We start from the raw sequence: 12,596 nt of genomic DNA on the forward strand, positions 1-12,596 counted from the left end.
AGACCTGGTGTCTTTGGTGAGGCATGTTAGAGAAGCAGCTTCTTATCTCTCAGAAGCGCTAATAGATTGGAGAAATTTGACCACTAAAGGCCCCCATACATCAGCAATTGTGCAATTTGCAATCTATTGTGTATAAAAAAATCTTTCCCTCTTTCAATCGATTGTGGCAATTCTGCAATCGATTGAAAGAGGGAAAGATTTTTTTATACACAATCGATTGCAAATTGCACAATTGCTGATGTATGGGGGCCTTTAGTTGTTGACTTCTGTGGTTGCAACCAAAAGAGCGCTCTTGTTGCGCACCTGGAGGACAGACACAGAATCCAAAAAGGCTCTAGAAGCTCTTCCTTATTCAGGAGACATTCTGTTTGGACCTGAATTGGACAAGATTGTGACCACTCTGGCAGCATTTAAGTCTGCTTACTTACCTTCAGTGGCTCCGCCAAGACCTAGCACGTCAGTTTCTTGTTCCTTTCGTCCGCAGGCCAGCCATTTCCCAGAAGCCAGGGTCCTGCCTCCAAAGACTCCAAGCCCCGAGGTAAGCAACCTTGTACCACCAGATGTCCGGCTGCCAAGCCAGCGTACAAGCCTGCCGCATGATGGGGCAGGCCTCCACCCGGAGGACCCCGGGGCGGGAGGCTGGTTTCTACTCTTTTGGGCAGTGTGGATGCAGACCATGAGAGACGGCTGGTCAGAGGCTTTGTGTCTCAGGGTTACGCTCTCACATTTCAGCAGTATACTACGTCCCCGGTGTTTTTTCCACCAGCTTTCCCGCACAACCAGGACAAGCAGAAGCTCTCAAGAAGTCTAGTCGCTCTCTCCTAGCCTCCAAGGTCGTCATTTCCGTTCCTTCATCTCAGAAAGGATTGGGTTTTGACACCAATCTTTTTCTGGTACAGAAACCGGATGGCTAATTTCGGCCCATCCCCCAATTTAAAGCATCTGAACAGTTTTCTCTGGATACTAAGATTTTGCATCCCATCTTTCTGGCTCTGGAGCCAGCAAACTTTTATGGCATTGTTGGATATCCATTATGCCTATTTGTATATCCCCATCTGAGCCAGTTACCAACGCTTCCTCAGGTTTGCGGTAAGGAACAACCATTATCCATTTCAGGCATTACTTTTTGGTCTGTCCACGGCCACTTGTGTGTTCATGCAGGTCATGGCGGCACTTCTTTGCAGCAAGGGTATCCAGATCTTACCTTACCTTACCTGGACAACCTACTTTTCCTACCCCAGTCTCCGATGGTTCTCAGGGTCACATCCACCTGACCAACTCCTCAAGTCACACAGGTGGATAATCAATTGTTGGAAATCCACATTAGCTCCTTCTCAGGAGATGTTCCACTTTTGTATTTATTAACAGTTTCTTATATAGAGCAGCAAATTCCGTTTCGCTTTACAATTCGAATCCACATGAACATTTCTACTTCAGGGTCCATAGGGTATCCACAGGATACCTTGGGGTATAGGTGTGACGTCAGTCGCTGGGCACCATAGAGTTAAGCTTTTCAGCCTCCCAGGATGCACTAGGGTCCCCCTCCTATACCCCGCCCCCGAGCCAAGGCACCTCAGTTTAGTTTGGTGCCCGGCCGGAGTCGGGTACACCTGTCGGAGTGGGGGCTAGAAGAGCCCCTGAAGCTTTCTTCAGTGCAGCTGTGGCTGCACATCTGGATGTACAGCATGGACAGTCAGTCCTGACGTCCATGCTGTCTTCCCTACACCCCCGCCGGTACCAGAACGCCGGTACCGATCCGGGGATGCTGGTGAGCATCTGGGGTCACAGCTAGCGGTGACCCCAGATGTTCCGGACCATGGCCGGATCCAAGGGGGACAAAGGTAAGCAGCGGGGTCCCGCGGTGGGTCCCCGCTGGTCACATGGTCCTAAGTCCCCAGGCAGGGGGCTCCCTGAGGACTGGTTGCAGCGTGGAGCCAGGCGACCAACCTGCGCTTTCCACTACCCCCTGGGACAGCGGACCGCAGCAGAGCTGTAGCGCTGCGGCGTCCCAGGGGTTAAATGCATGCCAGGGGAGCGCGCCTTCTCTGTCTCACAGCCGGCGCCTCCCCCGCTGCACGCAGCCCTCTCTGCACGCTGCCGACTGGTCCTGTGGCAGCGCTCCTCCCCCAGGCCAGCCTCCTCTCTGCTCCTCGGCGGCCATCTTCTCCAGAACGCATGGTGAACGCTGCTGGAAGCCTGGAAGGAAGCATCATGGTCTGGGTCCCCCCGCATACCTCTCCTCCGCTGTGGTCAGGTCTGTGTATGCAGCGCTGTGTCCTACCAGGCCCTGTGTCTGCGTAGTTGAGTGATCAGCGCTGTTAGTGCAGGAATTGATTTTCTTTGCATTGTATGTGACTGTGCTAGCGTTGCTGCCTGTAACTTTTCTCTAAACTGTCAGCTTTATTACTGTCCCTGTCCTTTCTGCTAAGCCCTTGCGGTGCGGTGCTGCAGGGTGATCTCTCGCCTTTTTAAGATATAATTGGTGAGAGAGGTCACATACGTGGTGCCATTATGTCCAAAAGTGATTTTCCCCTCCGGCTACAGTGTACTACGTGTAAAGTACCGTTAGCGGAGGGGGAGGGTAGCGCGGAGGGCCTTTGCTGGCAGTGTTTGTCCATGGCGCGGCCTCTTACGGTTACAGCACCGGTACAGGAGCCGCCCTGGGCTTGTTTTGCTCAGGCGCTTACAGCCTTAGTGGGCCAGTTAGCTCCGCAGCCCGCGTTTACACCAATGGGTTTATCCCAGCAGTCAGTGGTGTCGTCACCCATGCAGGGTTTCCCACGACAATTGGTGGTACCCCACAGTCTCCCTATTTCCCCGCTCCCGGTTTCTCAGGAGCCAGCGTGGGTTAACTCTGACGAGTTCTGTACAGCACTTATCGGATGTGTTGCAAGGGGAGTCTGTGGTGTGGCCGCATAAACGGCCGGTGGCGTCTCTGTCGGCTCCTTATGAGGATGACGAGGGGACGTCTGATGATGGGGAGATTCTGGATCCTTACGATCAGGAACCTCTCCATACTAAGGACACTGATGCTAAGTCCAAAGTATATATTCCTGGACTTATTCGGGCGGTCCGCACAGCCTTGGTGATTGAGGACGAAGTTCCCCCAGCGGCTAAATCTAAGTATGCCTTTTTCAAAGATGTGAAGGGCGATGCCACAGTCTTTCCTCTTTCGGGTCAGTTGGTGGACCATTTAGAGGAGGCGTGGAAACAGCCTGGCAAAAGATACCAGCTGCAGAGACGCCTGGCGGTGGCTTATCCGTTCGCGGATAATTATTTTGCAGAGTGGTAATCCCCTCCACAGGTGGATTCTCACGTGACCCGTCTTGTCCGTAGTGCCACATTGCTGATGCCATCCATGTCCTCCCTTAAGGATGCTACGGACCGCAAGGTGGAGATCTGCCTGAAGTCCGCTTATTCCCTTGCGGGGGGGGGCAGCACGGCTGGCTATGGCCATTTGCTGGGTTGCCAGAGCGATGGAGCGCTGGGCGGATTCATTAGAGGCTTCTTTTGATTCCGACTGTCTGGCCGAACAGGCGGAGTTGATTGGTAATCTCCGTGATTCGGCCACTTATATCAACGAGGCGGCCCTAGACATTAGTACTCTGGTGTCTAGAATTTCTTCAGCAGCGGTGGCTGCTCGTCGCACCTTGTGGCTGCGATCCTGGAAGGTGGACGCAGATTCCAAAAAGGGTCTGGAGGCGTTGCCGTTTACCGGAGAAGTTCTCTTCGGTCCGGATCTGGATAAGATTGTGGCCACGCTGGCGGCAGCCAAATCAGCTTGTCTCCCGTCGGCCGCTGCTCCTTCTGGTTCTGGACCATCGTCCTTTCGGTCATCTAGGGCCCAGGGCAGGCCCAAACCACAGTCGTTTCCTCGACAGGCTGGCCCTAAGAAATCGGCCAAGCCCCGGAAGCAGGCATGGAGTACCAGACGTCCGGCTCCCAAGCCAGATGACAAGCCTGCGGCCTGACGGTCCGGGCCTCCCTTTGGGGGATCCCAGGGTGGGAGGCCGCCTGCTGCAGTTCGCCCAGTGTTGGTCGGCCACTACGACAGACACTTGGGTTCTGGAGGTGGTTTCTCACGGATACGCCCTCTCCTTCCGGCACAGACCCCCGGCTCGATTCTTCACCACGGGTCTACCATCAGACCGGAACATGGCTACGGAGCTGCGGAAGGTATTGCACACTATGCTCCATTCTGGAGTTATAGTGCCTGTTCCATTCTCCCAGAGGGGCCAGGGTTTCTATTCAAATCTATTTTTGGTACAGAAACCCAATGGGTCGTATCGTCCGATTCTCAACCTCAAAGCACTCAGCAAGTCTCTGCGGGTTCCAAAGTTTCGGATGGAGACCCTACGGTCCATCATTCTGGCGCTGGAACCTGGGGACTACATGGTGTCATTGGACATACAGGACGCTTACCTGCATGTCCCTATTCTTGTGCGCCATCAACAGTTCCTCAGGTTTGCAATCCGCAGCGACCACTTCCAGTTTCGGGCGTTACCTTTTGGCCTGGCGACAGCACCATGTGTTTTCACCAAGGTGATGGCGGTCATGGCGGCTTCTCTGCGGCTGCAGGGAGTCCGCATGTTGCCGTACGCGGAGCTTCCAATAAATATCTTGGAACTCCGTGCGGTCTTCAATGCTCTTCAGCAGGCACATCGGTTTCTCCAGGGTCACCCGGTGCAGGTCCAGTCGGACAACGCTACCACCGTGGCCTACATAAACAGGCAAGGAGGAACTCGCAGTCGGGCGGCTCTCGTAGAGGTCTCTCGGATCCTGGTTTGGGCGGAGCGCAATCTTCCGGCCATATCAGCGGTCTTCATCCCGGGAGTGCTAAATTGGGAGGCGGACTTTCTAAGTCGCCAGGACGTTCATCCAGGGGAATGGTCCCTGCACCCGGACGTTTTTCAACTGCTGGTGGACAGGTGGGGTCTTCCAGAGATCGACCTCATGGCGTCCCGGCACAACAACAAGTTGCCGGTGTACGGGTCTCGCACAAGAGACGAAGGGGCGTCTCTGGTGGATGCTCTGTCCGTCCGGTGGACGTTCCGGTTCACATACCTGTTCCCTCCGGTCTCCCTTCTTCCACGGGTAATCCGGAAATTCAAACAGGAAGGAGGGACGCTCCTGTTGATAGCTCCCGCGTGGCCCAGACGGCACTGGTTCTCAGACCTTCAGGGTCTGTCCGTGGACAGTCCTCTGCGGTTGCCGCTACGACCGGACCTTCTGTCTCAGGGTCCTTGTCTTCACCCGGACCTGACTCGGCTGTCTTTGACGGCGTGGCTGTTGAGACGGCCATGCTGAGGTCCCGGGGGTTTTCCAGCTCTGTGGTGCGTACCATGTTGCGAGCTCGGAAACCATCTTCCGCGAGGATATACCATCGCGTGTGGCATACGTTCTTCCAGTGGTGTCGACCGAGAGGTTATGCACCGCGGGAGTTTCGTCTGTCTCGGATTCTCGCCTTCCTGCAAGCGGGACTAGATCATGGGCTTCGCCTTGCTTCTTTGAAGGTACAGGTTTCGGCCCTATCTGTCTGGTTTCACCGTAGGATTGCTACAATCCCGGATGTGCGCGCCTTTATGCAAGGTGTTCTCCACATTCAGCCGCCCTTTGTTCCACCTGTGGCGCCTTGGGATTTGGCTGTGGTCCTGAGGGCTCTCCAAGGACCGCCGTTTGAACCACTGGGCTCAGTGGATCTTAAATGGCTAACAGCTAAGACTGTTTTCCTTCTGGCTATTGCTTCGGCCAGACGTGTTTCTGAGTTAGGGGCTCTTTCATGTAGACCCCCTTTCTTGGTTTTTCATGGGAACAGGGCAGTGCTCCGCACTCGGCCCGAGTTTCTTCCCAAAGTTGTTTCCCAGTTTCATGTTAACGAGGAAATCGTTATTCCGGCCTTTAACTAACTCACCGGGTCTTTCCGTGGGTGAGGCCTCTTTGGATGTTGTGCGGGCCTTAGGGACTTATGTTGACCGCACTTCTTCGTTTAGGAAGTCAGACGCTTTGTTTGTCCTCTATGGCTTCCGTAAAAAGGGTTGGCCTGCTTCAAAGCAACTTTGGCAGCCTGGATCCGTATGGCTATTTCTGAAGCTTATCTTCATGAAGGCCTACCGGTTCCTCCTTCTCTGAAGGCTCATTCCACTAGGTCTGTGGGTCCTTCGTGGGCAGCTCGACGTGGTGCCTCGGCAGTTCAGATCTGCAAGGCTGCTACGTGGTCCTCTGTCCATACCTTCGTGAGGTATTACAGGTTTGACACCTTCGCCTCTCAGGATGCTTCCTTCGGGCGGCGGATTCTCCTTTCTGCACAGGAGCGTCCCCACCCTTAAAGGATACGGCTTTGGGACATCCCCAAGGTATCCTGTGGATACCCTATGGACTCTGAAGTAGAAAATATGAGATATGGTAAGAACTTACCCTTGTTATCTCTATTTCTACGAAGTCCATAGGGTTCCACAGGACTCCCGCCCTGTCGCACCTGTGCTGCAGATGGGCTTTGCTCTGGTCACCGGTTTTCCGTCTCCCTCTGGTGAGAATGTGATTCTTGTATGTGTCCAGATCTTTTTTCTCTCTCTTCCTTCTCCTCCTCCAGCCTATGGCTTGATAACTAACTGAGGTGCCTTGGCTCAGGGGCGGGGTATAGGAGGGGGACCCTAGTGCATCCTGGGAGGCTGAAAAGCTTAACTCTATGGTGCCCAGCGACTGACGTCACACCTATACCCCAAGGTATCCTGTGGAACCATATGGACTTCGTAGAAATAGAGATAACAAGGGTAAGTTCTTACCATATCTCATATTTTTACTGGGTTGTAAAAGACAGTCAGGTGCATAAATATTGGGACATTGACAGAATTTTCATATTTTGACCTCTATTCACCACCACAATGGCTTTGAGATGAAACAAACAAGATGTGCTTTAACTGCAGGCTTGCAGATTTAATTTGAGGGTAATTACAAATCAGGTGAACGGTGTAGGAATTACAACGGTTTCTACATGTGCCTCCCACTTTTTAAGGGGCCAAAAGTAATGGGACAAACTAAACAATCCTGAATCTAACTTTCACTTTTTAATACTTTGTTGCAAATCCTTTGCAGGCAATTACAGCCTGAAGTCTGGAACGCATAGATATCACCAGACACTGGGTTTCATCCCTAGTAATGCTCTGCCAGGCCTCTACTGCAAATGTCTTCAGTTCCTGCTTGTTCTTGCGGCATTTTCCCTTCAGTTTTGTCTTCATCAAGTGAAATGCATGCTCAATCGGATTCAGGTCAGGGGATTGACTTGGTCATTGCATAACATTCCACTTTTAAGCCTTAAAAAACTCTTTGGTTGCTTTTGCAGTATGCTTCGGGTCATTGTCCATCTGCACTGTGAAGCGCCGTCCAATGAGTTCTGAAGCATTTGACTGAATATGAGCATATAATATTGCCCAAAACACTTCAGAATTCATTCTGCTGCTGCTTTTGTCAGCAGTCACATCATCAATAAATACAAGGGAACCAGTTCCATTGGCAGCAATACATGCCCACACCATGACACTACCACCACCATGCTTCACTGATGAGGTGGTATGTTTTGGTTCATGGGCAGCTCCTTTCCTTCACCATACACAAGTTGATCTTTGTCTCTTCTGCCCATAGGATGTTGTTCCAGAACTGTAATGGCTTTTTTAGATGTTGTTTGGCAAACTCTAATCTGGTCTTCCTGTTTTTGTGGCTCACCAATGGTTTACATCTTGTGCTGAACCCTCTATATTCACTCTTGTGAAGTCTTCTCTTGATTGTTCACTTTGACACATATACACCTACCTCCTGGAGAGTGTTCTTGATTTGGCCAACTGTTGTGAAGGGGTTTTTCTTCACCAGAGAAATAATTCTTCTGTCATCCACCAGTTGTTTTCCGTGGTCTTCCAGGTCTTTTGGTGTTGGTGGGTGATGAGTCATCTAACCTTCCATGGTCGTTCGACATTTCAGTAAAGACAGCTGTCCATCAATGTCCTGGAACGCCGAGGCATATACAGGGCTCTTTGCCAGGCACAGCATGTTCTTCAGGGATGTCCAGGAAAAAGTACAGTCAGATAATGTAACTGCGGTTGCTTACATAAACCACCACTTGCAGTCAGGGGGCCATGAAGGAAGTCAGCCACATTCTCCGTTGGGCTGAGCATAATCTTCCAGCCCTGTCCATAGTCTTCATCCCCGGTGTCCAGAATTGGGAAGCATATTTCTTAAGCCATCAGGACATTCATGCAGACGAGTGGATGCTGCATCCGGACATCTTTCAACTGCTGGTTCGCCGTTGGGACCTACCGGACATAGACATGATGGCGTCTTGTCACAATCATCAGCTAACAAGATACTGCTCCTGCACCAGGGATCCCGACGCTCTCCTGGTAGATGCCTTGGTGGTTCCATGGGGCTTTTCCTCTGGTCGCGATGATCCCATGAGTTCTCCGCAAGTTCATGCTGGAATGAGGCATGATGATCCTGGTGGCGCCGGATTGACCATGGCGGGTATGATACGCAGATCTGCTGGGCCTCTCCATAGATGCACCACTTCGTCTTCCTCTGAGGCCGGATCTTCTGTCACAGGGTCCATGCTTCCATCCGGATCTGACGGGGTGGCTCTTGAGACATTCTTCTTAAGAGTGAAGGAGTTCTCCATAAGGGTCATTCGGACCATGCTGAATCCTAGGAAGCCTTTTTCAGCAAGGATCTATCACCGAGTTTGGTATACCTATTTTGCTTAGTGTGCAACTAGAGGTCTTAACCTCTCTCATGTGCTTGTCTTACTACAGACAGGTCTGGCTTTGGGACTTCGGCTCTCTTCCTTGAAGGTCCTGGTTTCTGCTTAGTTGATTCTTTTCCAGAGACTGATTGCACTGTTGCGCGATGTGCGGACCTTATTCCAGGGAGTTCTCCACGTTCAACCACCGTTTGTGTCACCTGTGGCTCCCTGGTACCTGTTCTTTGGTTCTCCGGGCTCTCCAGTCTACTCCCTTTGAACTGGTTGAGCTATATTGACTACGTGGAAAACCATTTTTCTTCTTGCCATCGCGTCGGCCCAGCGGGTGTCTGATTTGAGCTTCCTCTCGTCGCTCCCCTTTCCTGGTTTTCCATTCGGATAGGGCTGTGCTGTCTGGGTTATATTCCCAAGGTGGTGTCGCGCTTACACTTCAACTAGGAAATTATGGTACCATCTTTCAAGGTTTCAGATTCTTCTCAGCCAGAAGCTTCCTTGGATGTTGCGCAGGCTCTCTGGCTTTACATGAACAGGACCAGAGATATTCACAAGTCGGATTTTCTGTTTTGCTTTCTGTTCGTCCTGTATGATGTTCACAAGAGGGGCTGGCCGGCTACTAAACAAACTTTGGCCCGCTGGCTCTGGTTCACGATCTGCCAGGCTTAATACTTGGCGAACCTTCCTGCCCCTGCTGTGGTGACTGCCTTTTCCACCCGATCAGTGGGGACTTCTGCAGAGGCCCCACAGCGCACTGCCCAAGAACAGCTCTGTAAGGCTGCCATGTTTTAATCTGCTCAAGCTTTCGTTTGATTTTCTGCTTTTGACACGTTTGTGTTTTCTGACTCCACCTTCGGGCATTCTGTGCTCACTGCTGCTCAGGAGCGTCCCCTCCCATAGGAGGAGGAAGAAATCCACTCAGGGTTTTTTTCCTTGGTGACCTGTCCGCTATACTCTCCATTGTCTGTATGGTTCTGTGTGTGTGTGCCGGACCTCTTTCTCCTTCTCCTCTGCCTCCCTCCTGCCGTGGACTTGCTAACTAAACTGGCTGCTGGTGGCTGGCGTTGGGGTATAGAGGAGGGGGAGCCTGGGCTAGTAGGTATTTTAATTTAACTGCCCAGACTCTCCTCTCCAGGCTATACCCCAGCATTGTCCCTGTGCCCCCTATGGAGTCGAAGTAAGAGACTTAATCAACTTAAAAGTGCATACACACTAGACAAAATTATATGTGATTCGCCCAATATCAATGCATCGGAGCGACAAATCGTGTAAAATATGTCCAAATCATCTCCTGATGCTCGTACCCATGGGTCGTACATCTCCACTTCAGATCTTGCCTATTGCAGGCAAGATTTGCCAATCTCATACACTGTTTTGTGCAGATAACTAGATATAGATTTTGTGCAGATTGATCTTTAGTCAGATTGGACACTTTTTAGCACCATATCGTGTCCTGGAGAGCCTGGGAGAGTTCAAGGGAAATTGCTCGCGATATTGCATCGTGAGCACGTCGTCTAATGTGTAGGCACCTTAAGTCTCCTTATTTTAATCATATGAAAATGTCACCATTTAAAGTATAGGTAACTGCGCATAGTATAACCTGCAGTCATAAGAGAGAGAGAGACCTGCAGTCAAAATATATGCCGGTCTACGTGATTTGCTTGCCATTTATCGGCACTGTGAAGGGGTTTAGTGCAGCGTTCAGGGCAGCTTAATTATGGTGTGGCACATAACAGGCATGTAGTTAGTCTGTGCACAGTTCTCTAGCAGTGGGGGGAGGGGGGGGCTGATTTTTTATTATGTAACATTTAGGGAATTATGATTGTATGGCTGACATGATGGCAAATTTTGGCACTCCATCCGCTTTGGAACTACACATCCAATCAGCTCTGCCACTGTTTAAGCATGCCCTAACAGCAAATCTGTGACAGGGTATGCTAGCATGTGTAGTTCCAAAGCAGCTCGCATCATGTCTTGATATGACAATTAGTCAGTGTCAGACACTGTGGCTGACATGTCAGGAACACTGTTTGGCATTCGCAGTGCACGTTTCTCAGTGGAACACTATACTGTACATTTGTCCATTGAGTGGTCATCATTATATATTACTTTATCTGTGTCGACATTATGACTGTGTTGGCCTAAAGACACGGCCAACCTCATGTCCATGTCGACATTCAGGTGTCGAACTTATCATGTCTAGATTTTCATTCACACTCCATCCCTTTGTTCAACCGTGCTGTGAATCGTTGAGTCACTTATTGCTAGTAAAATATCTTGGATATATATACAGTTGTTTGGAACATAATGTGTGATTAATATGTATTTTTTGCTCACAGACCTAGAGAGGAGTCTGAGTACGCCAAAACGATTCTGCTTCAATTACTCCAGAGCTGCTCAAGTGCATTAATTGGGAATTCCACTCATGTTCTGAGCCAAGCACAGTATGCTCAAGAGCTGTACACTCACCTGTGTGATGGTATGATTTCCACTTCTCCCATATAACTAATATTTCATATTTTAGTACAGTAAATAGTGCGTGATTCTCTTTCTGCAGTAAGGAGAGACTTAAGTGGAGACGTATCAAGTCATGGAGAGAGAAAGTACCAACCAATCAGCTCCTAACTGTCATTTTTTTAAACACAGCCTGTATAATTGGTTAGTATCTGATTGGTTGATATTTTACTTCTCTCCACTTTATCTCTCTCCAAGGCTTGATACATCTAGCCCCTTTTGTGTGAAATTTCCTGGTTGTACAAGATTGAGAAAATTGAAGGTTGGAAGAGTTTCTTACTTCCTCAGAATAACCCAAATGAATTAATTTATGCTAAACGTCCAGGTCCCAGGCTATCTTCTTAGTGATAGGGCCACCGCAAAGAAACCCTTCTTTACTTTGGGAAGGGTGAAGACAAAGGGGGGAATTTAACAGGGTCCTATTATGCAAAAGTGCCAATTCTACAAGTGGGATTTCTTTAAAGGCAAAACCAGTTTTTAAATAAAAAGCCACTTTTAAATCTCACCGCAAAATAACCAAAAACCTCCACTTTGCAAAATTGGACCCTATTATATTGCCCCAAAACACTTCTGGCTAAAGCCCGGATATGTAAAAGAAATGGGGTTTTCCTCCTGTTGTAATGTTCTCTGTGTGTGCCGGTATTATTTCCAATTGACAATTAAACTGCTGGACATAGTGATTATCTGCCTAATCCTTAAACGCCAGAAAAACATTCAGATGGTTATTTCTATTGGCCCTTAATAAATGCTTTCAGTGAGAGCTATATATGATAGAGTTGCTTCTATGAGTTTCCCTAAGCTACATTTTCTATCACAGTGCTTCTGCATTATCAGAGGGCTTGGTTTAAACTCCCCTAACTATTTAGCAACTGTATAAATATATTGTAACATACTGTATCATACCATTGCACTTTCCTGATACAATATGCTGTAGCATAAAAAACATAAAACAAGAAAGTTTAATACCCATTTACCTGGATGACATTGCCCAGTATAGAGTACCAGTGTGTTTCATGCAGTAGGCAGCACGGATTTGATATAAACGTGTGGAGGTGGTACCCAGCCTCAATCCAAATCCTTGTTGTTGGTCATGCTTACTGACTATTAGGGGTATATTTACTAAAGTGCGGGTTTTTAGAAGTGGAGATGTTGCCCATAGCAACCAATGAATTTCTAGCTATATCTTCTAGAAGGTGCTAGATACATGTTAAGCAGAATCTGATTGGTTGCTATGGGTAACATCTCCACTTCTAAAAACCTGCACTTAAATATAAATATGCCCCTTACTGTACTCAGCTTTTTTTTTCTACTACATGCATCTTCCCGCAAGTGCTCGTAAGGATAT

The 12,596-nt window shown here is 49.5% G+C and overlaps 1 protein-coding gene across 2 annotated transcripts in view; it reads left to right on the top strand.

Moving 5' to 3' along the window:
* The window catches only part of ZZEF1 (zinc finger ZZ-type and EF-hand domain containing 1), a 239,492-nt gene that overhangs the window by 72,400 nt on the left and 154,496 nt on the right, over positions 1-12,596 (top strand). For both annotated transcript variants that reach the window (XM_088447033.1, XM_088447034.1), the window contains exon 15: positions 11,077-11,216. In XM_088447033.1, the coding sequence (XP_088303159.1) occupies positions 11,077-11,216 (140 nt within the window). The remainder of the gene's footprint in view (positions 1-11,076; positions 11,217-12,596) is intronic.

This window comes from Taudactylus pleione, unplaced genomic scaffold, assembly GCF_031769625.1.
Source record: "Taudactylus pleione unplaced genomic scaffold, aTauple2 ptg000411l, whole genome shotgun sequence".
NCBI classification, from domain to species: Eukaryota; Metazoa; Chordata; class Amphibia; order Anura; family Myobatrachidae; genus Taudactylus; species Taudactylus pleione.